The sequence below is a fragment of the Aspergillus pseudodeflectus genome (genome assembly GCF_044049435.1).
Source record: "Aspergillus pseudodeflectus strain CBS 756.74 chromosome Unknown BJX68scaffold_1, whole genome shotgun sequence".
In the NCBI taxonomy this organism is placed as follows: Eukaryota; Fungi; Ascomycota; class Eurotiomycetes; order Eurotiales; family Aspergillaceae; genus Aspergillus; species Aspergillus pseudodeflectus.
This window is the reverse complement of record NW_027263777.1, coordinates 1,852,720-1,879,891: the sequence shown is the minus strand read 5'-3', so window position 1 is coordinate 1,879,891 and position 27,172 is coordinate 1,852,720. Positions and strand designations below refer to the sequence as shown.

The 27,172-nt window shown below is 53.1% G+C and overlaps 11 protein-coding genes across 11 annotated transcripts; 8 read left to right on the top strand and 3 right to left on the bottom strand.

Annotated features, from left to right (window-relative positions):
• Positions 1 to 2,494: 2,494 nt before the first annotated feature.
• Positions 2,495 to 3,819, top strand: BJX68DRAFT_14098 (DUF202 domain-containing protein). The gene is made up of 3 exons (XM_071036474.1): positions 2,495 to 3,166; positions 3,271 to 3,551; positions 3,603 to 3,819. The coding sequence occupies exons 1-3, from the start codon at positions 2,782 to 2,784 to the stop codon at positions 3,654 to 3,656; spliced, it is 720 nt and encodes a 239-aa protein (XP_070906071.1). The 5' UTR covers positions 2,495 to 2,781; the 3' UTR covers positions 3,657 to 3,819.
• Positions 3,820 to 5,751: 1,932 nt separating this feature from the next.
• On the top strand, positions 5,752 to 7,492 carry BJX68DRAFT_251738 (pepsin-like aspartic protease; the record flags this gene model as incomplete). The annotated part of the gene is made up of 3 exons (XM_071042443.1): positions 5,752 to 5,955; positions 6,022 to 6,346; positions 6,411 to 7,492. The coding sequence occupies 3 exons, from the start codon at positions 5,752 to 5,754 to the stop codon at positions 7,490 to 7,492; spliced, it is 1,611 nt and encodes a 536-aa protein (XP_070906070.1).
• Positions 7,493 to 7,746: 254 nt separating this feature from the next.
• Positions 7,747 to 9,056, bottom strand: BJX68DRAFT_223576 (uncharacterized protein). The gene has a single exon (XM_071038170.1). It carries the CDS (start codon positions 8,986 to 8,988, stop codon positions 8,149 to 8,151), a length of 840 nt encoding a protein of 279 aa, XP_070906069.1. The 5' UTR covers positions 8,989 to 9,056; the 3' UTR covers positions 7,747 to 8,148.
• Positions 9,057 to 10,324: 1,268 nt separating this feature from the next.
• On the top strand, positions 10,325 to 11,261 carry BJX68DRAFT_260775 (uncharacterized protein; the record flags this gene model as incomplete). The annotated part of the gene is made up of 2 exons (XM_071043982.1): positions 10,325 to 10,506; positions 10,628 to 11,261. 2 exons carry the CDS (start codon positions 10,325 to 10,327, stop codon positions 11,259 to 11,261), a joined length of 816 nt encoding a protein of 271 aa, XP_070906068.1.
• A 67-nt stretch (positions 11,262 to 11,328) lies between these two features.
• On the top strand, positions 11,329 to 12,534 carry BJX68DRAFT_223574 (uncharacterized protein). The gene is made up of 2 exons (XM_071038169.1): positions 11,329 to 11,787; positions 11,867 to 12,534. The coding sequence occupies exons 1-2, from the start codon at positions 11,731 to 11,733 to the stop codon at positions 12,401 to 12,403; spliced, it is 594 nt and encodes a 197-aa protein (XP_070906067.1). The 5' UTR covers positions 11,329 to 11,730; the 3' UTR covers positions 12,404 to 12,534.
• Positions 12,535 to 14,318: 1,784 nt separating this feature from the next.
• BJX68DRAFT_14063 (class I glutamine amidotransferase-like protein) lies at positions 14,319 to 15,288 on the bottom strand. Its single transcript, XM_071036465.1, has 2 exons — positions 14,558 to 15,288; positions 14,319 to 14,493 (listed from the first exon to the last, which is right to left on the bottom strand). Exons 1-2 carry the CDS (start codon positions 15,156 to 15,158, stop codon positions 14,369 to 14,371), a joined length of 726 nt encoding a protein of 241 aa, XP_070906066.1. The 5' UTR covers positions 15,159 to 15,288; the 3' UTR covers positions 14,319 to 14,368.
• A 630-nt stretch (positions 15,289 to 15,918) lies between these two features.
• BJX68DRAFT_14061 (Zn(II)2Cys6 transcription factor) lies at positions 15,919 to 18,517 on the top strand. Its single transcript, XM_071036463.1, has one exon. It carries the CDS (start codon positions 16,206 to 16,208, stop codon positions 18,456 to 18,458), a length of 2,253 nt encoding a protein of 750 aa, XP_070906065.1. The 5' UTR covers positions 15,919 to 16,205; the 3' UTR covers positions 18,459 to 18,517.
• BJX68DRAFT_14058 (uncharacterized protein) lies at positions 18,518 to 19,117 on the bottom strand. Its single transcript, XM_071036462.1, has one exon. The coding sequence runs from the start codon at positions 18,943 to 18,945 to the stop codon at positions 18,577 to 18,579; it is 369 nt and encodes a 122-aa protein (XP_070906064.1). The 5' UTR covers positions 18,946 to 19,117; the 3' UTR covers positions 18,518 to 18,576.
• An 18-nt stretch (positions 19,118 to 19,135) lies between these two features.
• Positions 19,136 to 19,465, top strand: BJX68DRAFT_260770 (uncharacterized protein; the record flags this gene model as incomplete). Its single annotated transcript, XM_071043981.1, has 1 exon — positions 19,136 to 19,465. The coding sequence occupies one exon, from the start codon at positions 19,136 to 19,138 to the stop codon at positions 19,463 to 19,465; it is 330 nt and encodes a 109-aa protein (XP_070906063.1).
• Positions 19,466 to 21,556: 2,091 nt separating this feature from the next.
• BJX68DRAFT_223570 (uncharacterized protein) lies at positions 21,557 to 22,597 on the top strand (the record flags this gene model as incomplete). Its single annotated transcript, XM_071038168.1, has 2 exons — positions 21,557 to 21,861; positions 21,919 to 22,597. Coding segments are annotated over 2 exons (762 nt in total), but the record flags the coding sequence as incomplete, so codon positions are not given.
• Positions 22,598 to 23,727: 1,130 nt separating this feature from the next.
• Positions 23,728 to 27,034, top strand: BJX68DRAFT_14041 (Zn(II)2Cys6 transcription factor). Its single transcript, XM_071036460.1, has 7 exons — positions 23,728 to 24,133; positions 24,225 to 24,298; positions 24,368 to 24,684; positions 24,733 to 24,813; positions 24,887 to 25,509; positions 25,558 to 25,746; positions 25,792 to 27,034. The coding sequence occupies exons 1-7, from the start codon at positions 23,979 to 23,981 to the stop codon at positions 26,897 to 26,899; spliced, it is 2,547 nt and encodes an 848-aa protein (XP_070906061.1). The 5' UTR covers positions 23,728 to 23,978; the 3' UTR covers positions 26,900 to 27,034.
• The last annotated feature ends 138 nt before the right edge of the window (positions 27,035 to 27,172 follow it).

Below are 27,172 nucleotides of genomic sequence, written 5' to 3'. Positions count from 1 at the left end.
TTCTCTCTAAAAGTTTCTCTTACTTTTAGTCCCCACAGCTCATTTCGCTGCTCTTGCTTCCCAGCTGCGATCTGCCCCGAGTTGTGCTTGACACAGATGCACATATCCATCGAGGCTGTTGCCAGCATCGTCACTGAAGTGCTAGCCTCCGTTCCAATTGGAATCGCCAGCACGGTGTCGAGCTTGCGACTTTGATGGTTGGTAATGAAGAGTGCTTGTCATGTTGTTAGGGTTGATGTACACAGTTCAGGGTCAGCGGATCTGTTCTACCCTCTGATGGACACGAGATATGTGCAATATCGTGAGCATTTTCGCGTACCGTCTTAGAGAGCCCCAGCGGCCTCTCTACCAAGTACCAGATAAGTCAGCCTAGTTCGGAATCTGTGGTCAGAGAAAAGTAAGGAAGATTTGGGCCATCGGTGGGTCAGCCTTGCGCCCGGGTCCCTCCCAGATAAGTGTCAGCCTAGCGACAACACTCGGACAACCTTTCCGCTCATACTAATAGATACTAACGCGATCCATTAGTTCGTAGCATAAACATAAAAAGGTTAGGAAAATAGATCGTCCCATCAGGAGCTTAAGATTTAGAAGGCATGGTAGTGGCAACATGATCTTATCAGGGTTAGTGGACAGTGTGTTCTGAATGTACCTGAGCCAACATTGCTCGGGTAGATTATCATTGTGGGAGCATTTATATGTGAAAGAATATCAAAGGGAAGCAAAGGAAGGCTGCACTTCGTCATAAAATCTCAGGAACCACACAATTGTGAGGATACGGCTAGAATACTCCGGAATAGCGTGCTCAGCACTTCCAACAGCTTATGCTCTCGTATAGCAGTTGATGCAGAAACCACGAAGCAAGGTACCCAAGCAAGCGCATAGCTTCAGCCTCTGGCACTATCCATCCGACGCCTAAGACTTTTGCTGGAATTGGGCCCCTCGTAGCGCTCATAATAATGGTTGGTTTCCGACGCGCATAATTACCGAGTATGATAGCGTTCAGCGCCCCTCCGCGGACTAAAATCTTTGTGTGACCAGGGTCTCCAGAACTTTCAAGTCGACCCGATGATGGCGGTGGCTGGCTTCCCTTTTTTTTTTCCTGGTTAGCTCGACATAATATGTCAACCAGATGGGTGACGATGAGGTGCACTGATGAGGTGCACTGATGAGGTGCACTGATGAGCTGCAGTGGACCATGAGCAAAGGCAAACAGTCGCTAAAATAGACCCCAGATCCCGGCTAGTGTCGTGACAAGTGATCACCTCGGCCGATACCTGCCGTTCGAGGCTTAGGTTCGTAGCCGTTGAACAGATGCATCATCATGGCCAAGGATTAATTGGCCGGCCGATCCCACAGCCATTAGAACTTAGTCGAAAGTGCTCGCCCACACTGCTCGCCCAGGACGGGAAAATGCGAGGGCTGCTCACTGCAGCTGTCTCCGATTGGATGAGAAGGATCCCGCCGCCAGCTCGTGGAGTATCTCACCAAGCCTTGTCCTTGTCTTTGTCTTCTGAGATGATCGCCTGCGCTCTACCTACTGTACTATTGAGAAAACCCGTTCTCACCTCTTGGCGCTTTAGAATTGTGGTGAGCACCACAGATTTCTGTTTTGTTGAATGAGCATTGTGTTTTAGTATAATATAAATAGCCCTTCCTTCAGGGTATGATTAGTTTACTCTTCAACGCATCTGAGTTTCTATCTCTTAAAGCAATTCGTTATATTCTATTGGTATAAGCTTACCCTTAGATGCCTTCATCAGTTTCTCCTGATACAATAATCGCAATAGTTGGTGTCTTTCTCGCAGCTATAGCCATTGCTCTGCCGATTTGGATACACCTTCGCCGTGGGCGCAATCCCCGACATGCCCAGCTTGATGGTATAACCCATACACCTTTCGCGCATATCAGTATACATCTCATATACTAACGATGCTTCTAAGGCACCACAGAGGAACATCTCCTGCCAGTTTGGCAACACCAAGCAGTCCCGTCCACTATCGAGGGCGTCGAGGATGCCGCAGTACAAAACTATGGCGAAACAAGTATGTCAGAACCCATTGTTCTTGTACATCAATGGGTCTACTGGGATGATTGAATCTAATCAACGGTGTGCTATCTAGCAGCGGCGCCATTTAGGACTGGTAGAGTTCACATGAGCAGTACGATGACATCGCACACAAGAGTTGTCCACGTTACGTGTACCTGACTACCATTGGCTATCTGTTGATAGCATTGTACTGGAATATGTTCATTCTGCCTTCTCAAATCGGGTCTAGAACGGGTCGTCTTCGAGAAATGATTCGGCGATATATAGGTATCCTTCAGTGTACTTGACTGATGTGGAGAGAAAGTATATTCAAGTGCGTCTTAAAGTGCGGCTAGAGATGAAGTTGTTGGAATTGACTGGGGGAAACTAAATGGAGAGTTAGTCATGCTGAGTGTTAATAGAGAATCGATGTAGAGGCAAGTGTTGTCTGTTGCCTCCCAAGTCGTTTAGTACGGTAGAAAGCGGGATCGTGGGGCAACGGGCGAATGATATCACCAGCCCCAGTGACTCCCGTTTTCGTTCCAGACTCTCGATGACACCGACAAACTCAGCTTTTCCGGCTCTCGGCAGCGACACCCGCAGTCCTGATTCACTCTGATCGACTCCAAGAAATTTCCCTGTCCGGCGCACAGAACAGCGCAACAATCGCTCTGACCCCTCCTTGCTCCACGATTTGGCATGTCCCTTTCTCTCTCACTTACAATTATGTGGCCGCCCTCTTCACACGCTCGACAATGGTAGATGCCCACATTGACAACGACCCAGCCAGCGACCCTCATCGCGACCCTCACCACCCCGTGGGGACCGTCGGGGCTCGGACCCCATCGTCCTTTTGCAACAGCACCGCCAGCTACCGTTCCTCCTCCCACGACGATAGTCTTGACTGCAACGAGCTGGACCCGGATAGTTTCGAGTTACACGAGATCGAGACGCAGCAAGACGATGATTCGACGGGATCAATCTCGTCGGGCGAGTACCGCATCACCACCCGCCGCACGGTCTCCCGGACCAGCCAGGGCAGTCGCAGACGACGAGAGGGGGTTATCGGGTCTATTCAGAGGTTCTGGTTGAGGAATGTGGTTTTGACGGTGCCGCAGAAGAAGAATCGGGATTATTTAGGTGAGTCATCGATCGCATTGTGGTCGACGAGAGGCATCGATTGAGGACGGGGGGGAAGGAATTGATCTGAAGAGCACTGCTAACACTGAAATAATTCCTGTCAGCTCTCGAGCGAACATTCCTCGCATATATACGCACGTCGGTCATCCTAGCCATGCAAGGGGTCCTCATCGCGCAGCTCTTCCGCCTGCAATCCACCAGCTCCAGCAAGGGGCTCGGCTACCACGAGGTCGGCGTCCCGCTCTCAATAACCTGTCACTGCGCGGCGATGCTGACAGCTTTACTCGGAGCGCTTCGATTCTGGAAGCAGCAGAGCGCGATCGCGCTGGGGACGGTGTACGCCGGAGGCTGGGAGCTGAACTGCATTGGGTTCTTGACGACTGCGGTGAGTAGTGTGCGCGACTTGACCGGTCGGAAACTAGCTAATAGGTGTCAGATCACGTTGGTGACGTTCGTACTATCCGTTCTTGTCGCTGTTACGATAGTTTGACCATGTTTATGGTCTTCATGATGTGATGATGGTTTTCGTGATAGCATAGCGGGATACCCGGATCAGGATGACTTGGAGCAGAGAACTGCCGAAGGATGCATTTTCAGGGGGCTATCTGGTTATATACAAGTACGTCGTCGCAAAATAAGCAATATTTAAATAGCGGGGAAATTCGAGTTTCGATATCCAATCTCGGTCGGTTGTGGTGGTCTCTTGGTGATTGCGAAACGCCAAGACTTATTGCGTGATTAAGGCTCTCTACGAGGCAACCACTCCTTGTACATAAACCGCTCAATAAAGACTTTATTCTGAACCACGGTTCAGACTATTGTCCAATGAATGAAGTTGCCAGTCTCTCCCCCGGAGATTTCTTGTTCCTGAAATCAAAAGTCAGCAATTGGGTGGAATAATAGATCATTCCAAGAACCTTTCCAGCGAGCTTCAGGGAAATATATCTCGGATATAAGCTGTATAAAATAATTTCAAACATCCTCAAAGCTACCGCGGACATATATCGACTTGCATGGCCCAGTGTAACTTGAAGTCTTCAGTGTCAGCATATTGATCAACCTGCTTTGTTACAATAACCAAGCGCAGCTCACTTGCCTCCCACTGTAGATTCGATAGCTAAATCTCAACAATTGGCGAATCCAGCTTTCAAAGAAATGAGACAGCTTCCCATCTACCTACGACTGCCTCCCGTGGACCTCTCAGAGCAACGCACCTTCTCAGCCATCGGTATACCTCGAGACAGCTGCAGTCGCTTGAGGGGGAACGGAAGCGCAGATGTGTGTGTGTGTGTGAAATGCCTGTTTGACAGAAAGTAAACCCGTAGACAACGAGGCTTGCGTCTCTCCTATGCCGAATCTCTGCTAAGCGAGTAGTATCGCGAGCTATGGAACATGAACACTCGGACAATATTGCAGCATGTTGAGGGAGAAAAATAACAGACTGAGTAGCATGGAATGGGAGGAGAGACCAAGGAAATCGGCAGAAGAAGGAGCTTGGTTGCTGAGGCTTCTATAGATCCCATAGATGGGTTAGGGCGGCAGGCAATGCGCTGCAAAAGCGGCGGCGCACTATACTGCGGGAGTACTCCGTCCAACACTGGGGGATTGGCCCCTCGTGTCCCTGAGATTCGATGCCTTGAAACAGTGAATCTCTACCCGAACTTGATCCAGATTCTCAGCCTTGCAGCGTTCAGGGGATTTTCACGTGATGATTCCAGTCAATTATCTCTCAGACCACAGCAAAGTCGCAGATGGCAGACGCAACATCCTGGGTCTGCAAAGCGCAATGGGTAGAACAAGCAGCAGAGGTTACACAGCGTACGAAAACGGTTGCAGAGGCTTGGGATGATGAATTTTGCCTCGATTTCTGACTGCTCTCGCTGACGGGGATGGATTCTTTGTGTCTCAGGCTGTCTGCTGACTCTGACACAGACCAGGCGATCGCTGGTTTTCGGAGAGAGCCGAATCTCTCCAACTCTGCCGTTCGATCTCTTAGAATCAGGAATCTCAGACAACAGCAAAGCAGATAAACACAAAACTGTGACATGGGTCAAACGAACTTATGTTCCCCCTGCATCCGCAAAAACCGCAAGACAGTCGTGTCTTCAATTGCCTCGCTGCTCGTATTCTTCAAGCCACCAATCGCGGTTTAATCTCCGCACGTCTGAGTCGTAGTGCAGAAGACCCACCGGCCCCAGCAGCCACAGCTGATTCCTGATTTCCCTGGTCCCCTCCCACTTATCTTTCCTCAGGCTCTGCGCAGCCGTGGCCAAGATCTTAGCAAGGACTGCAACAGTAAGCGAACGGACCCTGAGTGGCTGCTCATCTCCCCAGCGAAATGGACGCGTCCTCACGAACCACGCCCCTCAGCGCCGAGGATCGCAGGCGAGCCACACAGGCGACACAACGTCTCCGCATGCTTCCACCCGACGTTGCCCCAAGATCGCCGGGGCGGCCATGACTAGGTGCCTGGTGCTGACATAGGGGCTAAATAAAAGGTCCGTCCCCCCATCTGGCCGGGGGTCGAGATCTCACTCTTCTCCACCTAATCTTTCACGCGGGGAGAGCTGGCCAGGTCAAGCACAATGAAAGCCGCTCTTCTCTCCTCGCTCGCTGCCCTCGCGGTGGTGCCGGGGCTGTGTGGATTCTCCGTCCATGAGAGCGAGAACCCGCACGTGTTGCAGCTGGGGATGAAGAGGAACCGGCACGATAATCCGGTTAGCAAGGATCGCAGGCGATTCAAGCGGCAGTCGGGGCAGTCGGTCGATGTTGATCTTTATGGTTATTCGGTGCGTTTCCTCGACTCTTTGCTGCGCTTGGCTTCTTCTCTCTGTGTTACACGGCTGACAATCTAGATGGGCGGAGAGTTGTACTCGACGAATCTCACAATCGGATCGCCACCACAACGCACCGAGGTCTCTGTCGACACGGGAAGTAGCGACTTATGGGTCGTCTATACGGATAATCAAATATGTGGTGCCGTCAACGCGATGTGCGATGAGCTCGGAACATACGATCCGTCAGAGTCGGATACCTCACAGCCTCTCTCCGACCAGTTCCAAATACAGTACGGCGACATGTCATGGGCGAGGGGATACTACGCAATCGACACACTCTCCATCGCCAACGCCGAGCTCCCGGAAGTCCAATTCGGCATTGCGATCGACTCGAGTATAGACAGTAAGCCCTCCGCCCCCAAGCATCCTATCGCATTCGATCCACCCGACAAAGCTAATCCTCGCAGAGGGCATCCTCGGCATCGGCTATCCAACCAACGTCGCCTCGCGCGAAATCTACCCTAACCTCCCCTACATGCTCTCCCGCAACAACATCACAAACTCCAACGCCTACAGCCTCTGGCTCAACCGCCTCGGCGAAGACGAAGGCAACATCCTCTTCGGCGGCATAAACACAGCGCACTACACGGGCTCGCTGCAAACCCTCCCCGTCGTCCCCTACAACGGTGCCTACGTGCACCTCTGGCTCACGCTGACGGGGCTCGCCGTTGAATCGGCCTCGGACGACGTCCACAAGTCCTACGACAACCACCCCGAATTCCCCGTCGTTGTCCTCCTCGACTCGGGCGCGACAATATCGTACCTCCCCGCCGACATTGTCGCGCAGATCTACAGCGACCTCGACGTGCACTTTTTCGCAGAAGAGCAATTCGGCATCGTCCCCTGCGACACCTACCTAACCGGCCGCGAAGACTACAACGTGACATTCTCCTTTAGCGGCGCCGAGATCCGCGTCCCGCTCTCCGAACTCGTCCTGCAGGACGCCCTCTACTACAACGGCGACTACCTGCACATCGACGACGAAGAATCGTGCATCTTCGGCATCGCGCCCTCGGTCGATTTCTTCCCGATTCTCGGCGACTCGTTCCTTCGGAGTGCGTATGCCGTCTTCGATCTCGAGAATAACGAGATCTCCCTCGCACAGGCGAATTTCGAGCCCGGGGCCGACCACATCCTGGAAATCGGCGACGGCGAAGATTCGGTCCCTGGCGCGACGCAGGTCGCGAACCCGGTAACCACTGCGACGCTTGTGCTGAGTGGGTCGTCGTTGGTTCTTCCCGATGATTTCACGAATGAGCCGATTTTTCCGAGTCGCACGGTTACGGTTGATGCGTCGACGACCGCGGGGACGGGGCCTAGGCCAACCGACGATGATGATGATGAGGGGGATGACGATGATACGAGTTCTGGGGCGTCGGGGACTGCGGCGAACCCTGAGGAGTCCGGGTTTGCTGTTGCGGCGAGGGGGAGCGGGAACCCCTTGCTGTATGCTGGTGTTGCGGGGGTGGGGATCTTGCTTGGATTGTAATGATAAAGATAAAAAAAAGGTAAGAGTATAGTATAGTATAGCGGAGCATTAGATATGTCTCTATTCTATTCTTGTACGAAATATATGTCTATCCATTGCCAACTTCTACTCTCCCATCCCAACAGGGCCCCAGATGCAAGTCTCCCCAAACCTATAGTTCAAACGCAGTCGACGAAAGCCCCAACCACGGCGACATCACCCTCGTCCCATCCCCCGCCAAACTGACAAGGATAGGATTAATCCAGATGGGTGTACTCCACGCCAGAAACCCCAGGACCCACGTGTACCCCAGGACCCTCTCCACATGCTCCCCAAATCCTACCCCGTATCCCTTTCTTAACCTCCTATACACAAAAGCGACAACCGACTCAACGACGAATCCAAGAATCTGCAACGTATAGAAATGGATCCCGCCCGTTTTATGCAGCGGGACGCCGAACCCAACGTCGCAGAGCGAGTGGATGATCCCGGAGCCAGTGAATGCGACCACGACGCGCAGCCAGTGCGCACCCGTGGATCTGGGGGCGAGGCCGAGGAGGGAGGCGAGGAAGGTTGCGTTGCTGGTTAGCGGGGTACGGAGGATTTGGTGCCAGGATTTTCTACACACGACAAGTTAGTTCTCTGCACAAGACTGGCGAGTGGACGGACCTAGATATCTAGGTCGCCTGGATTGTGATTGTGGATGCATGATAGGATGGGAAAAGAAAGACATACCCCCACAGCCCCCTCAAACTCGTCGCTTCCGCCAAAGAATCGAAAATCGGCGGCCAGTTAGCCGCATCGTCGCCAAGCGCCCCTACAGCAAGTATCGCAGCCGCCGTGTGTCCGCCTACAATCGCCGCGCGGGTGACGAGCCCAAAGGAGAGCGTGAAGAGGGTCTGGACGAGGAGGTTATGCGCGTTGAAGTCGCGGAGCGGGAGGAGGACGGATTTCGAGGTATCTAGTTTCGATAATGCGTGTTGCAGGTTCGTGTCGGAGGCGTCGAGGGTTAGGAGGTTGATGATGGCTCCGGCGACGAGGAGAGTAGCGAGTGAGTGGAGGAGGAATGTGGATTTCGATTTTCTTTGCGATTGCGGGGTGGAGGTGCGGAGGCGGGGGTTCTCCCAGGGTGTGTTGATGCGACGGTAATTGTACGGAAGCTCAAGTGCGAAGCGGAGTTTCGCGAGCAGACGTGGAGACTGCACTGGAGGCGTCTTGTCCTTCTTTAGTTTTGCGCTCTGATACGCGAGCTGCGCGGCGAGCGATGCGCGGCTCAGCACGAGCAAGTCAAAGGCGTTGAGCACATTCACCCAGCACATTGCAACAAGCGGCCCCGAGGGCCGCGTCGCCGCAAAGTAGGTCTGGATGTTGCGTTGCAGGATGTAGGCGAGGAGTGCGGTGAGCGCCGCGACGAGGGGCCGGACGCGCGAGTCTGACGCGGTGAATGTCACCGTCAGGCCGGTCAGGGACTGGATGAGGTTCCAGCACAGGACTGGAGTTAGCCATGGGGGGAACATGGCTTGAGTTTGTTGAATTGGAATGTTGGAAAGGAGAGTTGGGCGGATGTAAGACGCTGTCGGGTGCGAGACCCCAGAGTCTTATAATCAACGCGTGAGGCTGAAGCTGACGATGTTTTTCTTGGGTCGGAGTTTCGGACAAGCTTGTGCCTGAGGCGCTATACAGGCTGTCATTGGTCCATCATTTCAACCCCACCACCCCGAGATTCTACTTCTTTTAGAAGAGATCAGCATTGTTGGAACTGTTTGAAACATAACCAATCATCGATCAAGCCTGGATTAGCTTGGAATAGCTTGGCCCCCAAGGGTCCCTCTTACTTGTTAGTATGTATCAGCTAATCGTAGGGCTACAGCTCGAGATGCAACATTTGAAATTCTGGCCATTATATAAAGGGCAGGCACCCACTTGCGGCCGCGAGTTTGAACAAATATGTTACTCTTGGGGCGAGTGTGAAAATTTGCTGAGGATATCGCCATCGTCTCACGCGCGCTTTTGGCCTGGACGGCGGCCGTCCTGGCCATCCTGCCGATCTGTATGAGTCTCTCCCAATTTTCTATACAACTGTCTGATCTAACTGGTTCAGCTTCGGCCCAAGAATGCAGCGGATGGGCTTGGATAAACCAAACAGAAGACGTTGACCGCCACCTGAGAGCCTGCACAACCTACGACGGCACAATCGAGATTTCCGACACGCTACCAGGGCGTACTATCTTTCCCAAACCTCAAGAATCTCACGGGCTCCATCGTCGCCAAGTACAACTGCCGAGCCCGACAGCCACCACTACAACGTGACCTCGCTCGAGGCGCCCAACCTCGTCCACGTTGGGGAACACATCCGCCTCGAGTCCTTCACACAGCTCACCAAGCTATCCTTTCCGAAACTAGAGACGGTCGATGGCTAAGTCGGCATCATTGACTGCGCCGGCGATGCAACAGTCGAGTTGCCGGCCTTGACTCGCGCGGGGGCGATTTGGATGGGGAGTGATGGGTCTATTGCGAGGTAGGGCATCCTCACACACACTCGCTGTTTCAGCATTAGGTATACCGTGCGTGCTAACCTAGTTCAACCTGTCCAGCATCACCCTCGACTCCCTCCAGACCGTCAGCGGCTCCCTGCACCTCTGACGTTGCCGCTCATGCCAACAACTAGGAGAACCAATCTCCCTCCCGTCTCGAGTCCGCCGGCCGAATCGTCGTGTCAGGCGCCATGTCCAGGTACCTCACGGGCCCAGTCCTTCCCCTACCCAAGGAGATTACCACTAGTAATAGTACTCTCCCCCTCTCTCTCTCTCTTCCTTTTTCTCCAACTTACAAGGAATTGCATACAGCATCTCAATGCTCAATCTCGAGTCCGTCGGACCAATGGTATGTGTCCAAGACTCGTACGCCGAATCCCTGGGCCTGACGACCCCGGGCCTGGTAATCTCGCTCTTCCAGGTCAACGTCGGGTATGAGTTTGTGTTTCCGAAGCTCGCGTCTGTCAATGGGCAGTTGTATGTCAATGCGGATTTGTCAAGGTGTGTTTCCTTCCTGCTTTCCCTTTCCTCTAACTCTCTGATTCCTTGCGCGGCGCAGTGCCATCCCTGGACTGCGTGACGTAACAGTCCCTTGATCAAGCAAAGTATTGACCGGAATCAGTATCGAAATCCCCGCCCTCACGCACACAAACGCTTCGATACACATCGCTCCCTCGTTCGATCGCGACCTAGACTTGGATCTGCTGCTCGTCCGCGCGGGGGATATCCAGCTAACGAGGAATAATATCAAGAGGTTCGCGATCCATTTACCCTCTTATTCCCTTTACAACCCCCTTCAGTCTCTATACCAGCATGAACACCAGCTCACCAACTGCAGCCTAAACCTCGACTCGCTACAATCATTCACAAACCTAACAATCCACTCGCGCGTCGACTTCCCCTGCTCAGCCCTCAACAAAACCCTCATCAGACACACACACTACCTCGACAAGACAAACTCGATATTCCTTTGCACGTCCGTCCCCGACGATTCCGGACTGAGTACTGGCGCGAAGATCGCCACTGGCGTTGCGGTTCCGGTTGGGGTTGTCCTCGTCGCTGCCGTGGGGTTCTGGTTCTTCGTCTGGAAAAGAGAGCAGGGTGCAAAGAGGCGCAGTGCAGGTGTTGCGCTGAACCAGCGCGAGGTTGGAGAGTTGAGTGTTGCTATGGTTGAGACGAGTGCGGGTGGGAGCGCGAGGGGTGAGACGCCGCCGCCGGCGTATGAGGGGCCTAGGCCAGGAGAGGCGAGGACTTGATAGGGAAGAGCTCGGGCTGAGCTTGGGAAGGGGGCGTGGAGGGGCGCTACGTTGAAACAATCATGAGAGGATATATCATAGATTATATAGTCTAGTCGTATATATAGATAGACATAATATTCTGCGATATCATGGATAGGAGTGGCTGCTGAACCACCCTACACTTCTACTTGAATCACTCATGCATCTATTTTCCCTTGTTCCAAAAGTTCATTAATACCATTATGTTTATCGCTTGCGAGGCTACCAACCAGTCCATCACATCATCTCGCATAGTCGCCTCCCATCTAGAAAGTCATACGTAAGCATACAAATGTCCATCTCATAACCATACACCATCCAAAGCGCCTGCAGACAGAACCAACCAGTCTAGAACGCAGCACAGGCAAACAGCACAACAGGGTCCAGCGCAATCGCAACCGCTCCACCGGTCGGAGTCGGAGAGCTCGTGTCAGTCACTAGGTCCTCGATGTTGACCGTCGTGCTGAGGGTTGTTGAGGCGGCGGTTGTTGTGGAGGGTGTGTCACTAGAAACGAGCAAGGCATGTATGTGAGTTTAAGCAAGAGAGAAGATTATACCCGCACAAACGAGGAGGACAAACGTACGCCTCATCATCCTGGTCGCTGTTGTCATCATTATCATCATCATCACTAGTAACCGACGAGCCCCCCGTCTCTGTGGGCACAATGTACGTCGTCGACCCCGTCGGACTCTCCGTAATAAACCCCGCCGGAACCGTAAGCGTCGCGACGGAATCCGTCGACGTCTCAGAACCAACGTCTGAACCAGTTGAAAACCCAGAACCCGAGTCCGACTCGGTGGAAGCTTCAGATTCACTCGAGGGCTCGGAACTGGGACTCGTGATGAATGTCGCGGGGGGGAGCTCGGTTGTCGTTTGCTCGGCGCCGGGACCTGAGGTGGTGGTGAAGGTCGCTTCGGGGAGGGGTCCGTCGACTTGGGTTGAGAAGAATTGGGCGAGGGCCGGGGATGTGCTTGCGAGGAGGGTGAGGAGGAGGAGGGGGCGGGAGTGCATTTTGAGTACTGTGTTGGTTGTGGATGTGGTGATGAGGGAGAAGAAGCTGGTTCGCAAACTGCCGAGGGTTGGGACTCGAGTGGGTGGAAGATGGGAAGTGGATTTTTGAAGTTGGAGTTGGAGTTGGAGTTGGAGCTGGAGCTGGAGTGAGCTCAGATGGACCAGCGGTCAACCTCGCTCTTTATATGCTCATTGCCCCTTCTCAGCCTTGCCTTGGTACCCAAGCTACTCCATTGCGCTCCCCACTTGCCCTCTTCAACCCGTGTTCTGGTTCGCTGTAAAAGAAGCTACTGCAAGGCTGCGCATAATCAAAATGTCTGGGCGACAATCTAGCCATGCCTGTACCTGCTGTGCCCTGCTACTAAATCTGGTGCTCCGTGGGCGGCACAGCCCGCACTAAAAATTAAGCTAGAGTTCCTGGCGCTTTTGCCCCCAACCACAGCAAGTCAAGAACCAGCGCAACCCCGCGCTACGGGGTGCGGGCCTGCGGCGCGAGTCAGTTATGGGGCGGAGTGGCCTCAGCATACACAGACTTGGAGCCCGTTGACTCGAGCATGATGGGCTTGCTTTTTTTTATTATTATTTTTACAAAAAATTTGTCTTGGGATCACTTGCGCTGCCAATCTATCTTGCGCCCTTAACGAATGCGTTGGCACGGGCGCTGGTATCGCTCATCTCAAACTCGAGTAAGCTCCAGGCTTCATGAAACGCGGCAGAATTTGAGGAGCAAATGCAGAGTAATACAAGATAGTGCGTCAGGGAGAAAATAGCGTTGCTGTAATTGGGTATTGAGAGAAAGTCTACTCCCAAGGTGTCTGGATCTGTAGCAGCCCTAAATCAAACTGTGTTTCTCTTCCCACCCAGGTCTTTACCAGGCTATGTACCTACTACGCCCTTCTTACTGTCGTTCGAACCACCGTCCCTCCTAGCCAATTTCATCACAGGGCAGTATCAGACATGCTGCATTGACTTTTCATTTCATTCCAACTTGGAACATGAAAAGCAAAGCCCCAGAAAACAATTGTATGCTTATCACCTCAAACCAGACCTCCACCTCTATAAACCCACTCCGCCACCCCACTCCCTCAAAATACCTGCCCCAGGGTACGCCGGGCGACCGAGGGGATGCTCCAGACAGTTGCACACACCATCGGGAGTAACGCCCTCGGGTAGAGCGACTGTATCGGACTCCGCGATGCCCAACGCACCGCACTCGGCTTCTGCGTTGGGGCCGGCGGCCGGGAACGGGCGCCTAGGATGGTGGTTGCGGAGATGCCAGGGAAAAGATATGTGAGGAGATTCATTGCTGAGTGGTAAGGGACTGGCCAAGGGCGAGTGTGGTTTGTTTCGAGATATGAAAGGATCGAGTGTTGGTTAGTGCTTGCGAACTGTGGGGAGACTCGAGACTCGGGTGATGATATTCCCTGATGATAGCCTCGCGAGGACGAGTAGCAGAGCGAAGCCAGGACCAAGGCCAAGGCTATTACTGTGGATATCGGAAGAAGCTTATTGTTTGTTTGCTGGATTTCCTGATCAAAGACAACCCGGAGATAGTACGGATCAGTATCGCTCGATTCTTGTAGCAACGTGATAATTGCGTCTTGTAGCCTGCAAACGATCGATTTCTCGTAGAGATCTGGCTGCTTATAGTTGACCAGATTGTCCATGACGTGCATCGCCTCCGCAAACAGGCGACATGGTTGGAAATAGGCTAGGGGTACATCCTCGGCAGGTGATGTTTTTGAATACTGCCTGGTGCCTTCGCCACGGGCCGGGAGACCCCAGGTACAGGCTTAGAGACTCTGTCTGATATACCTGGACCGGTCAGACCGAGCCCATTATACAATTTTGCTGTCCCAGTTATATAGAGTAGTATGTACAAGGTAGGTACTCGATAATCAACTAAATCCAAGGCGGATGGATGCTCGGTGGGTGGATTCTTCAGGACGGTAGTAGAAGTGGTTTGCCACTATTTTCTGGCTATATTCAGGATATAGCTGACAAGTCAAAACAAATAATTCATTGCAATCTATAATAGAACTCCATGATTCGGTCGTCGCTGTTTCTCGCACATCTATAGCTTCTCAAACACCTCAATGGCCGCCTTGGCAGTCGAGGTAGAACTAGCAGGGTTCTGCCCCGTAACCAGGCGCCCATCCACAACATGGAAGTCGTCCCAGATTCCAGCCGAGCGCTCGTCTGCGGAATAGCGTTAGCAGATGTCCAGTGCCGAACGGAGTGATGATGACATGGAAAGACTTACACTTGGCACCCAACCGCTTCGCAAGCTCCTCAACCATCTCGGCAGGGAACGCCCTCAGCTCGTCCATGATCCCCATGGTATGCTCGGCCTCGGTCGTGAATCCCGTGAGCTTCTTCCCCTTGATAACCGGCTCGCCGGTCTTGAGATCCTTCACATCGGCAAAGATGGCAGGCCCGTGGCAGACAGACGCGACCACGCCACCGTTGGCCCAGACTTTCTCGGCGATGCCTTGCAAGCCCTTGGCAGTCGGGTAATCAATGAGAGAAGCGTGTCCGGCGGAAGCAAAGAACAGTCCATACTCGTCCCCCTTCTTACTGAGTAGCTCCGAGGCCTTGGGCATGCTGTCGAGCTTCTTGCGGAAATCGCTGTTGACATCGTTCCAGATCTCGAGGTCCTCGCCGTTGAGGAAGTCGGGCTGCTGCGAAAGCCAGTCGGGAGTGTAGCTGCCCGTCTCGGAGGCGAGGTCGACTTCGAAGCCGGCGGCGACGAGGGCCTTGTAGGGGTGGAGGGCTTCGATGATGAAGAGGCCGGTTGTCTCGGCGCCGTTGAAGAGCGGGGCGCTGGCCGAGGTGACGGCGATTAGGGCTTTGCGGGCGGGCATTTTGGTGGTTGGTTTGGTTTGTTTGTTTAAACTTGGATTGGATCCGAGAGAGGATTGAAAGCGTGATTGTTGCTTTGGGGAGTTGATTGTTTTGGTTGTTGATGATGGTGAGAATACTCGTTCCAAGCCCTCCTATTTATACTGAGCGCCGGGGGAGCGCAAACGTAGAGAACCATCTTGCTCTCCGTGATTCCGCCCGCAGTTGCGGAGAGAAACCATCATCCAGAGCTGGAGTTGACGGAGTCGACGGAGTCTGGGCGCTAACTCAGGCTAGTCAAACTGGACGCGGAGTGCCGGAGTTGCGGAGTTTGCGGTTGAGCAAAAGTGAAAACCAGCCAGTCCTTCAGAATCCTGAGTCTTGCATACCAGAGCATGATTTGCAATCCAGCAGGAATCTTCCAGTCCTTTGATGGCAGTTTGTCAGGTAAGCGTCGTTCTGATAAAGACCCCTGCCCAACTGAAAAACTCATCATTCGACGCGAGTTGTGTTTTTCTGGTGCCTGCCGGCTATTCGGCCATTTCTGGAATGGTTGTATTCTCGCCGCCAACACTCCGCCCCAATCCAAGGCAAGATCGTTGCAATGACTATCGAGCCGGCTTCATCTAACTCGTCGCGAGATACCGCAATACCAAAATCTGGTTTGTATCTTTGTCCCCAGGCCGCAGTACGCACATCAACTGATTTAGTCTACAGGATCAGTGCTCCGCGGACTCATGTGGATGGTGAAAAGTTGAGTATACTCTACCAAGCTTTGCGGCTTTTTCTAGCAAAGGCTTGGAGTCATGCATCCTAGTAAAACAATGGATGCTCGGCGTCCATGTCACAAAACATTCTGCACTGTATCGAGGCCCTGTTCCTATTGCGACTCCTCACTGGTGGAATGGCAATTGCTCCACACTGCGCGCTTACCAACAGTGGCAACTGACTCGCCAACGTCCAGGCGACTCCAACGGAATTCAGCTCTTCATGATTCAACCATCGCACAACCTATTCTCAGGATTATATCCTGAGCGACTCTCTGAGCAACTCGTTCCTGAGACTGGATCATGGAGGTCCATCTAGCATTTCCTGGGGTCGGCGCAGATCCTCAACAGGCCCCGCAGCGCCGGCGGAAACGGGCCCAGGTCGCCAGGGCGTGTGGCAGCTGTCGACTGCGTCGCATCAAATGCGACAATAATGTCCCCTGTTCAAACTGTGTGATGAATGGCGCGGATTGCAGTAAGAAGAGTTCGCCCTCGGCGTTTACCCTCTCGCAGGCACACCAGGAGATCGCTTCTTTGAGGCAGAAGATAGCGGAGCTGGAGGGAGAACTCCAAAATCGCTCCGAGACAAGCATGAAGAGTGTCTCGTCTGCCTCACTGGACTCGCATTCCCCCTCGGTGAAACTTCCGCCACCATCGCGAGAAGCGACTATTCCGATCCAGAATGCTGGCACTGCCCCCAGGCAATACTGGGGCGGCGTCCACTTCTGCCCCTCGCGCTCGCCCAACAGTCTCTGGCTTGGACCGTCCTCACTGTACGCCTTCACCCAGCGACTCAACTCCTTTCTGAACGTCAAGCTCAATCAAGAGCATATTCCACACCAAATGCTTCCGGCTTCTGCGAGCGACGACAAGCTTCTCGACAGGCCGGCGACAGGGTGTGATTTTTTTGCTCCGCCATCCGGAAGTTCAGGCAACGGCGTCTATCTGAGTCCCCTCCAGGAGGAATACTTTCTCAATTACTTCTGGCAAGCCTATCACGCCTCACTCTGTCCAATCCTGGACGAAGCGCAGTTCAAGCAGCACTACCAGAGTCTCCTGGTCGCCGGTGGCAAGGAGCGCAAACCTTCCGCGCTCGTCGACATTGTCGTCGCAGCCTGTATGCAGTACCACATCTCGACCCTCCCCCTTGGTTCGCAAGGTGTTCTCGTCGAAGGCAAGGATGCACTGGTCGCAGGGCGCTGGCACTACTGGCGCGGCCAAACATTACTGACCTACGAACTCGAAAGCCCGTCGATATCAACCCTCCAATGCCACCTGCTCTGCGCGGTCTACCTCTGCGGAGGATCGTTCCACAACATGATGGATAGCGCCGTGGCGCTGACTGTGCGCACAGCGTACATCCTCGGTCTGCACCTGGACCCGCCATCGACCCTCCCAGAAGCAAAGCGTGAAATGCGCAGGCGGCTCTGGTGGTCTGTGTATTTCATGGATACTCGCGCCGGCATGAAACTCGGGCGTCCGTTTATGCTGAGCGAGTCACATGCCATGCCCGCTCTTCCCAGTGACAGCTTGGACGTTGCAGCATCATCGGGGTCGACGTTTGTTCCCGCAGCTGATGACACGACGTGGCTGAGCTTTAACCTGCGACAGATTACGCTGTACAGAACAATCCGCGCAGCGTACACTGCTTTCTACAACAACGACTTCCACCTACAAGACGGTCAAACGATCTGGGATCGCCCGGATGCGCTCCAGACCGGCGCGGAGATCCTCGCTCAACATACCCGACACCTCGAAGCCTGGTGCGAGACTATCCCCGATGCGCTCAAGCTGAAACGCCAGGATCCCAACAGCAGGCCGTTTTCCACCGACGGGGCCCGTGTCGTCTTTGAGCAATTCGCCCCGCAATGGCTACAGAGGCAGCGCCTGCTCCTCGAGCATACATATCACCATGTCGGCGTCAATCTCTTTCGACCCATGATTTCCTTCTTTCCCAGCCAAGCAGCGAACCACGCACAATTCTCAGGGACTTCATTACAAGAGGAACTCGCAACACGCTGCGCCGCCCACGCCATTGCATTGACGAAACTCACACACCAGGCCCTGGAAGAAACATCGCTCTTCGACGGGTGGCATGAGGCGTTTTACTCCCAGTGGAACGCCGTCATGACGCTCATTGGTTTTGTAATGGCATATCCGAACACCAACACGACGGCCTCATCCGAAGCGAAGAGCGCGATCCGTCTCGCAATCGCGGTGTTTGACAATTTCGGTGTCAAGTTTGCTGTTGCGGCCAGTGCGAGTAAGATTGTGCAGGGTCTGCGTGCCAAGATTGAGTTTCTTGCTGCGAATGACCGTACGTTCTTGGGTGGTAGTACCCAGGCCGCGAATCTGGGTGAGTATCCTCTCTATGGTGGCGATGCAATGTCCTGGGAAAATCTGTCTGTGTATAACAGCAGCAACTCCGGGGGTTCGTATCCATCAGACGGAAGTCATGGACAGTCGGAACTGGACCTGCTGGATATGGCGTTTGACATTGATTTTTGGAACAAGGTCGATATGCTCTGGCCGGAGGACATTGAGGTACCTGTTTAGAGATCAAGCACACACAGCGTAATGGCATGAACTCAACGATTACTATCAAGCGTTGCTCCCCCAACTTGGATATCGTCTAGTTTGAGGAGTAATGATGCCTCGCCATCTTGCTCCCCATTCACCCAAGACCATTCGGATTATACTGCTCCATTGCATGACAACCGCAGTACTCGCTCGGAATCAGGTCAGTAGGAACTTCCATCTTCCTAGCCAACAGCTGCGCAAAGAAGTGCTTAGCCTGTTCAATTACGTCGGCCGTCTGGCCCAGTGGAACGCCATGGCTTGTGATGCAGAAGAACTCGATATCGTGTGCTGCTGCTCGAACTTCTCCTTCAACAGCCTTACGGTCCGCCAAGCTGTAGCTCCTCGTGCGCGATACCTCGATACATGGAACCTGCTCGGCTGTAGTTGCCTCGTTGGAGGTATATGTAAACCGTCTGCCATTTGTAAGAAGCACATAATGCACTGCAGCTGTTTCTGTCGCCATGTTACCTGTTCTGTATGGTGAATAGGAGGATCACTTGAAGAGGAGATATCAGTATTTCGGGTGCAGCCGTTTACCAGGGCTTGAACTGATAAACCACCTCCGGATTGAAATCGCGAGCGCATGATAAGGAGTCCCGACCAGCGAGAGCAATATAGGAAGAGATAAGAGCCGGCCTTATAAAACAGTAGCAATGCCTTTCCCGTGTTCAACAGTACTGCCAGGAAGCACCACAATGGGTCTGCTCGGCTATCTTCGCTTGGAAAGCACCAAAGGGGCCAATCTCGACACACGCACCCTTGAGCCCGCTAGAAGAACATTCGGCCCATGGGAGTTTGTCCCCCTCTGGGTCGTCACGGGCTCCTTCAACATTGGCAGCTGGACAACTGGTTTCGTAGTGATCGCCTTGGGTCTAAAAGTCTGGCAGGTCGTCCTGACCGTCATAATCGGTAACATCCTCGTTGGCCTCCTCGCTCCATCTCTGGTAGCCCACAAGCACATGGCAGCCACCTCGGCTGGATGATAGTCCTCGGCATGCAACGAACATCAGCGCAATGAGCGTCCATGTCTACGTCCAATCCGATTTCACGTGGTATGCCCGAAAACCGTGCGACCAACTCCTCGCTCAGTCCATCATGGTACCCGGGGAGCGGTAGATGAGGCATCTTGTAGGAATAAATCAATATTCTGTACGTAGTGATGCAAGCCCATGCTGATCTTGTACGCCAAGGTCATCGCCGACGCCAGCGTCTCGAAAAGTTCGGCTATGCAAAGCCTGCCAACATGTCAACAAGTGAGATATCTCAGCTCCTGCAGTTGAGTATTTGCATGACTTCCCGGAGTTGTTGTACTCGGCAGTCATCTGATCGTGAGATGTAATCGGCTTAGTATGTGGCCAAAACCGGATAACTCCTGAAGCTATAGAGAAGTCAGTGACCAGGGTAAGAAGCAGATAGCGAGACATATGTAGGCTCACAATCGCCGTGCTCGTTGCTCGCATGTACTCCGCCGGAACCGTTGAGATAGCGTGAATCAAACCGAGAATGCAGAGAGCCATTGGTTGCGAGGAGGGAGACCATTTTCAACAACTACCAGTCAGCACATGCGTTCAACCACTGCGAACCCGAATTCCAGGAGAATATTCACGTGGTAGGTGCAAGCGATATTCGCCGCTTAAAAGCCACGTCGAATATTAGCGACCTTTGAAGAAATTGTGGGCGCAACGGGAAATTTGTTCGGTAGATTATGCTATGGACGAGAAATCGGCCCTAGGGTCTGAGAATTTGGGGCGAAGTCGAGGATAAAGTCCGTGGAGAGGATCTGCTGGGAAGCCCACTGTATCGCTGTCGCCCGCTGAGACGGCTTAATTTGCGCAATCAGGTGCTCGATTCAACGGTAGAGGTCGGTAACTAGATTCCGGCCTTCGAGACATTCGGCCTTTGTAGCCTTACTTCCGTCGTCACCGAAGGGTGTCGAATACGTGACAGCAGCTTGCCGCTCGAGACAGCGCACGGCGTGGCCGAGGACAACCAAACTGTGTGCCTCGAGTCCGTAAGTATGCCAAAATAGTCGTCGATGCTCTTCCCGCTCGACAGGTAATAGGGACAGCGGCCATCGATCTCCATTGCAGAAGCCTTGCTCGATGAGTACAGCGTGGTATAAACCTGTAGTAATGCCATGTCGTTTTTTTCCAGCGCTATCATTGAGTGCCTGAAGGTATTCTGGGGACCGAAACTGTTCAATCTCCGTGGGAAGCGTAGCCCTTGCCAGCTGGGTCGATTGTGTCTGATATTTGATCGTGCAGTATAAGCATGACCCTTATTCGTATGCGCCGCGCACTTAAAGGAAAAATAGCCATCAGTCGAACGAAACATCTCGGCTGCTTGGGATATCCCCTCCGCCCAGCGCGTGGAAGGTCGATTCGTGCACGGTCAGAACACTGAGCATCGGTTATAGTCAGCAGAAGGAGATAGTCGCTCATCATATCAAGGACGCAGATTGGACATATTGACTCGAAGCAATTGTCGATCAGAGCCTGGATATGATCCTGCGAGCCATGCCTACTCTCGTCGATCTTCCAGGACGTACTCTCTTGCCGCGGCTTGGTTCCGCGTTTTGCTGGAGTCCTGGCCCATGTACAGGATACGGCGCACTCAGCGCTGGTTGTACACTTAACAGGGTCTCCGCTTGGTCGACAGCGCCGGTCCCGCCTATGCCAAAAGTCACAGGCTCTTGTTGTACGCCGTTGTTCCATGGCGGGTCACTGATAGGCAACGAGGTACATGCACCTAGGAGCGAAGGAAATATATCAAGATATCACAAAACTGGCCCTTATCCTCGGAAATCACAAGACAGATCGAGCGCAGTGTTCTCTGGTCATAGTTGACTTGAGTATCAAGAGCGGTGATCAAGATCGGATTGATGGACAGGTGAGAAAGAGAAGTTTCTTGTGTTTATGGAAACGAAGGAGAGATCACGAGATCCCTTCTCTTCTCCCATCCTCATCCCGCGACTCGACACTCGTAAAAACAACACCTGCACACGAGCACAACTCTGCACGATGGAGGGCCTTCGCGACAATATTCTTTCCGAACTCAGTCTTCTGCATCAAGATGGCGTCATTTTTGGATTAATCCAGCTTATTGTCCAGCTTCGATCGCCCGACCCCGCATATCATCCAGTAATTCTCGATCTCTGCTGCCTCATCCGAACACTTTGGCAATTACGGTCGCTGACAAGGGAGGGATTATGGTCTGGCAACTTCATGTCGCAGGGAATTCAGTGGATTTGCGAGGCAAAGCTGGCAATGGAAGGGCTGTTTACAGCGATGACGAGCGAGGTTGTAGATGAGGGCGCCGTCCAACAAAGAGCACACTCTGCGCTATGGGCGCTGAATCGATTCCAGGCGATGACTCGATTGTATTGATATTTTTTGAAATCCATCTGAAAGATTGTACGCTAATTCTCTTCATTCAGCCTGGTCGCGCCCTATGAGTCTGCCATGAACAAAGGTGGAGGAGGCCTTCTTGTTTGCACAAGGCACGGCCAGGACAGGTATAAACTGGAGTCAGGCTGCACATACGAGGACGAAGACACCATATTACAGGAACTCTGGAGCAATTGTGATCCTGGAATCTTTGAACATATCGGCCTCAAGAGTGGTGGAGCAGAATACTATGATCCTACATGGTTCATCAGCCGTCGGTATCGTCAAGCTCATCAACTTGTGGTGTCTTGGTCTCGTGGCCAATGCAGTGCGAGGGAGTACTTTACGGTCGGCCGCGTTTTCATGATGCTTTGGGATGTGAACGCCCTTCGAAGGGACCTTCAGGAGTTCGCTGATGAGGAGCCGACGGTTCATGCAAAATCGGCGCGCGTTCATGTCCATGGAGTGCTCTTACTCTGGGCCATATACCGGACCGGAGTCTGTTAGGCGGGTTGGCTTAAGATGGACGTAGCACCGGCGCCCCCAAGCTCTGAGCTTCCCTCACTTGACCTGCCTGGCCGGTGCCGAGTCGACTATCGTCGCCTGTGTGAGGTGGAGCATAACATTTGCTGCTGGAATATAGGCCTGGTTTGTAGCGAGTCATTAAGGATCCTTGAGGAATACGCTGTGTCTGTCGGTTTGACAAGTCAAAGCCTGGCCAGGGTAGACGACGACTTAATGGATTTGTCCTGAACTCTCTGTGGCCCAAGCACGCGGTTCCTTGCAGCACGCAACGGGGCTTTTCCTGGCCCAGGTCGGCTTCACCTGGCAGTTTGTTTGACAAACTCAAAGCTTATCTGAAACAGCTAAAGTTGCGATGGACATTGGACAGCAGGATCACGCGGTTGGGGTGAGACTACCGATACGGACACCTCGCTTACGATAGATTCACGCCACGCTGGGCTAGCAGGACGCTGTCCTTGCTTTTTCCTGGGACCTCGCTGGGAAAAGGTACGGATGAGTGGTCAGCGAGTAGCCATGACTCGTTGTTTATGAATAATGAGTATGTAACCCGCCGAGGCTCTGACTGGACATGATACGAGCGTCTCCAAGTCGCAGGCTCACATGCCATCCCCGCGTCTGCCAAGCGCCAATCTGCTGCGGAACCAAAATAGCGTGTCATAAACATCATCCAGGATTCCACCAGTCACAGACCTGTCCAATCACGATGCCCGGTATTCTTCGCCTAGGTCGACGTCGGACCCCGGAAAGGTAGCGCGGCCTAAAAGCGGTTTCAGACTTTCACTGGACTCTCGAGCACTCACAGTGTGGTGCTGGTTGATTAATTCAGACCCTTATAAATGCCCTTTTTGGGCCTGCAGTCCGCTTATTATTGCTGCCAGCCCCAACCGTCATCAATCGTGGCCCTATTCCAATCCTGGACACGCATGCGAGCGAGCAATAGCTTGGAACTTTGGTGCTCGGAGAATTGCACTCCGCGTAGCGATCGATTGCTGACACGAAAAAAGACCTTGGAGAGGTGCTATACAGAGTTCTCAGTCTACTTTACACATGAAAGTTCTCACATGCTGGACGGCCTGCTCTAGCTTCCAAGCTGTCGACTTCACTCGTGAGCCCGGAATCCTCGACTCCTAACTGGGCTGGATTCCGAGACGGAGTCTCACGCCCGGTTTGCCGTTTGTAGTCTCACTGTCGCCACTCCTGAACCTTCCATCTCGCCATCTTCATCCTTCTGGACAGATCCAGGGACTGAACCCAATTACCTCCTATGACCCTCCAACCATCTTTCGTGCGGGGTATTGAGACGTTCCTGCCCAGATGACTATCCCTAGTCCTGCCTAGCCCTCCCCAACAATCCTTACGGCGAACGAGGCCCAGCTGAGCTGCCCCAGTCGACTTACTATATCCCTCGGTATCGCTTCGAATGAGACCCCGACTTCGAGTCAGCGTTCGAGAACCTCGCGTCCCGGGTCGCGATCAACTTTCTCCTTGCATTTACCGACAAAACCAGCTAGCTGCCGTCGGCTCTTGACCAAGAGAAAATTATCAGCGACAAACTCCACGAAATCTTATCATCCAGAGTACCGAAATGTTCTCCCAGCACGGTAGGAGGGCTTCTCGTGCCTGTGTCTCTTGTCACCAACGCAAATTGCGCTGCGACGCTTCATTTCGCGGATGTCCGTGTACAAGGTGTCTCCAAGACGGCAAAGAGACGTGTATTCTTCGAGAGAAGCTTCCTCGATTGTCAGTGGCCCGGCCCGAGTTATCTCAACCCGTACCGATCGAGATCCATCTGCCGATATCGTGCCGCAAGCCCAGCTAACTTCTGAAACAGCTCGAGGAATTTCTACCAGAATGTTCTTACTGGCTCGCCGACTTCAGACGAGCGGCCGACGCGGCGCGCTGACGGTGAACACCCTTGGTCTCTCGCAAAGGCAATCTGAAAGGCTAACCATTGACCATAATGTTGTTTGATAGACGCGCATACAAGAGATGCAACCCCACCAGGCAGCGTCGACTTTTCACGGTACTCATTCCTCGAGTTGAATAATCTTCAAGCACTGGACAAAGAGGACGTTTCCTATCTGCGGTCCAAAGGGTGTTTTTCTTTACCTGAGCAGCCGGCCCTCGATGAATTCATTACGAAATTCTTCCTGCACACACACCCTCAGACTCCAGTTCTGGACGAAGCGAAATTCTGGCGCGTATACTTGCAACGGGACGGGCCTATACAAAGTTCCGACCAGAAAATATCGCTCTTTGTCTTTCATGCAATGCTGTTCATGGCGTGTTCCGTATGCCGGGCTATCCCTCCTGCCATTCGATCAACTGACCGGTTCTAGGATGTTTCTCTCGAAACTATTCAGAAATGTGGCTTTACCGATAAAGAGACTGCAAGGGCATCGTTTTATAAGCGGGCTAAGGTGAGTTTTGCCCAGAGTAATCGATCCCTTTCAATACAGGCTGCTCAGTTTCTCACATTTGGCTTTCATCTAGCTGTTGTTCGACCTACGCGCCGAAAACTCCCCTCTGAACAAGGCACAAGGTTCGGTCCTCCTTTCGCATCAGGTCTCGCCAGACGATCCCCAGACAGGCAGCCTATGGCTTGTCTATGCCACACAAAACACTGTAATCCTTGGGCAGCAACCCGTTTCTTTCGCCGGTGACCTGCGGGATGCGATGAAGAAACGATTATGGTGGTCAATTCTCCTCCGAGACAGGTGCCTCTGCCTCGGGTTGCGCCGTCGCACACAGATTACCTCGAAGCATTTCAACGCGGAGACAAGCTATTTAGAAGAAGCGGACTTTGCCGATGAGATCTCCAATTCTCACGTGTACGATAAGGAGTCGAAGCAAATACTTTTCGAGACCCTGCAACACCAGTGTCGCCTGGCGGTCTTGGTGACCGACATGGCAACCTTCATGTTTACGACAAATGGTGTATCTTCACCTTCTCTCTCGTTCAAAGCCTTTCAGTCGCACCGATGCGAAATTAAGCGATTAAGGAACGAACTTCTTCAGTGGGAGCGAAGATTTGCTCCACCACAAACGCTACCCAACGGCTCCGTCCTGCCCTCCCCGGTAACGACATTTATCAAAGTGACTTATATGTACTATTAGTGAGTTTGGCAAGATGTGCTTTGATTGCTTCATACTAACCGACTTAGCGCTGCGCAATCTAACCTAGCCCACTATGAAGCACTTATTGTAGAAAGCCATGCAGACTTTGCCGGGAAGAGCTACACGAACCAGTTATGCGAATGTGGAAGCTATCTCAAGGATGCGGTGGGCAGCTTGACCGAAACAATGGAGTATTTCAGCGACGTCCAGAATGTTGAAAATATTCCGCTCTGCACGTAAGTTTCCCGGCTGCCATCTCTCTTCATCGCTAACACTGGTAGTCTCGCTTTTGTCGCGACGCCCTTGGTTAATGCCGCACTCGACGCGAAGCTTGCACGATCATACGAGGACATGACCCTGCGAAGACGACACGTCGATTTGTTAGCAGACATATATCGTCGATTAGCGCTTCTGTACAATGTAACAAACTATGTCGCCGTTGGAACGAACCAGATCCTCAAGCTGGTATACAGCCTCTCTCAAGAAGTGTTGCTTCGTGAGAATCGGTCGCACCTCCCTGGTGCTGGTGGCCCTTCCGCTCAAATGGCAAAGAGTGCGAACATGAACCACAGCCTCAAGCTTGGTGCCGGAAACCGGTTGGCCACCTGGCCAGATCTTTGGATCTGCTACCCCAGGGCGTATCTTTTGATCTCCACCTCGGTCGACTACAGCCTCTCTGTAGGCCGGTTACCGCATGACAACGACATTCCCGAGTTTCTTCTAAATACACCACCGGATACTCCAAAGGTCAGGCTTCCTTGGATGACAAAGACAGACTTGATCAACCCTTCCGACGCTACAGGGGCAGACTTTTGGTGTCCCTCCTACTGCCCGCCCACTAGGCCACTGTCTATCATTCGACCCCAGACTGATGCGATGCCCATGTCCAGCGCCATTGCAGGCGGCCCTCTTGTGGGAATGGCCAAGCCTCCTCTGCAGGTCCCGACGTTACCCGGAGCACTCTGGCAGGATGGAGCTGTGTATGGGAACGTGTACAATTATCAAACTACGCCCGTGACATTTGACCAAGGACCTATCAACCTTGACTTCTTGAACCAGATGCCTCCCACGGCAGTACCATTCTTCCAACCCTCACCTAACCAGGTGGTATCATATGACCAGGTGGGACATTCTGGTAGTATTCCCACCACTATTGTGGGAAACGAGTTGAACCATCCTGGTGACTTTGGCCAAGTATACATGAGAGACGACGAGAACCAAGCATCTAACATGTGGGTACTTGACTACTATAATGAGACGGCCGGAAACGGCCCATCTATGCTCTATTCCCTGACGTATCCACACCCCGCCAACGAGTCCAATGACGACCAGACCGACAGCAACGACGGCTCGGTTTACGGGGTAGGCCAAGCCCCTGACATGCCCTAGCTGGCTCCGATCCCGAGATGCCGCGGGACCGCAAATCCTCCGCGGATCCTGGCCTGGGGGCGTGTGATGTGGCCTCCCCATGTTTGAGCTAGCGGTTAACTTTGAAGAGCTGTGTGTCTGCCGATTGGTTTGTGCCTCTGGTTTTGTTGAGATCTTTTACCGTTTCGGCTCCTGCGAGGACCCTGCTGCGAGACGATGCCCTGTTTGGGCTCTGTCGGAAGGAGCAGGGGGTTCGAGCGCAGCGCCATTGTGGGGAGAATGTATTCTATCTAA

What these genes read in the sequence shown, in the direction of transcription:
- BJX68DRAFT_14098 (XM_071036474.1), top strand. Translation starts at nt 2,782, where the DNA reads ATGGTAGATGCCCACATTGACAACGACCCAGCCAGCGACCCTCATCGC. An exon ending in GAAGAATCGGGATTATTTAG is followed by an intron (nt 3,167 to 3,270) that starts GTGAGTCATCGA and finishes AATTCCTGTCAG; the next exon opens with CTCTCGAGCGAACATTCCTC. An exon ending in TTGGGTTCTTGACGACTGCG is followed by an intron (nt 3,552 to 3,602) that starts GTGAGTAGTGTG and finishes AATAGGTGTCAG; the next exon opens with ATCACGTTGGTGACGTTCGT.
- BJX68DRAFT_223576 (XM_071038170.1), bottom strand. Translation starts at nt 8,988, where the DNA reads ATGTTCCCCCCATGGCTAACTCCAGTCCTGTGCTGGAACCTCATCCAG.
- BJX68DRAFT_223574 (XM_071038169.1), top strand. Translation starts at nt 11,731, where the DNA reads ATGTTGACCGTCGTGCTGAGGGTTGTTGAGGCGGCGGTTGTTGTGGAG. An exon ending in TTGTTGTGGAGGGTGTGTCA is followed by an intron (nt 11,788 to 11,866) that starts CTAGAAACGAGC and finishes GGACAAACGTAC; the next exon opens with GCCTCATCATCCTGGTCGCT.
- BJX68DRAFT_14063 (XM_071036465.1), bottom strand. Translation starts at nt 15,158, where the DNA reads ATGCCCGCCCGCAAAGCCCTAATCGCCGTCACCTCGGCCAGCGCCCCG. An exon ending in GAAGCGGTTGGGTGCCAAGT is followed by an intron (nt 14,494 to 14,557) that starts GTAAGTCTTTCC and finishes GCTATTCCGCAG; the next exon opens with ACGAGCGCTCGGCTGGAATC.
- BJX68DRAFT_14061 (XM_071036463.1), top strand. Translation starts at nt 16,206, where the DNA reads ATGGAGGTCCATCTAGCATTTCCTGGGGTCGGCGCAGATCCTCAACAG.
- BJX68DRAFT_14058 (XM_071036462.1), bottom strand. Translation starts at nt 18,945, where the DNA reads ATGGCGACAGAAACAGCTGCAGTGCATTATGTGCTTCTTACAAATGGC.
- BJX68DRAFT_14041 (XM_071036460.1), top strand. Translation starts at nt 23,979, where the DNA reads ATGTTCTCCCAGCACGGTAGGAGGGCTTCTCGTGCCTGTGTCTCTTGT. An exon ending in CGAGAGAAGCTTCCTCGATT is followed by an intron (nt 24,134 to 24,224) that starts GTCAGTGGCCCG and finishes CTTCTGAAACAG; the next exon opens with CTCGAGGAATTTCTACCAGA. An exon ending in GAAAATATTCCGCTCTGCAC is followed by an intron (nt 25,747 to 25,791) that starts GTAAGTTTCCCG and finishes TAACACTGGTAG; the next exon opens with TCTCGCTTTTGTCGCGACGC.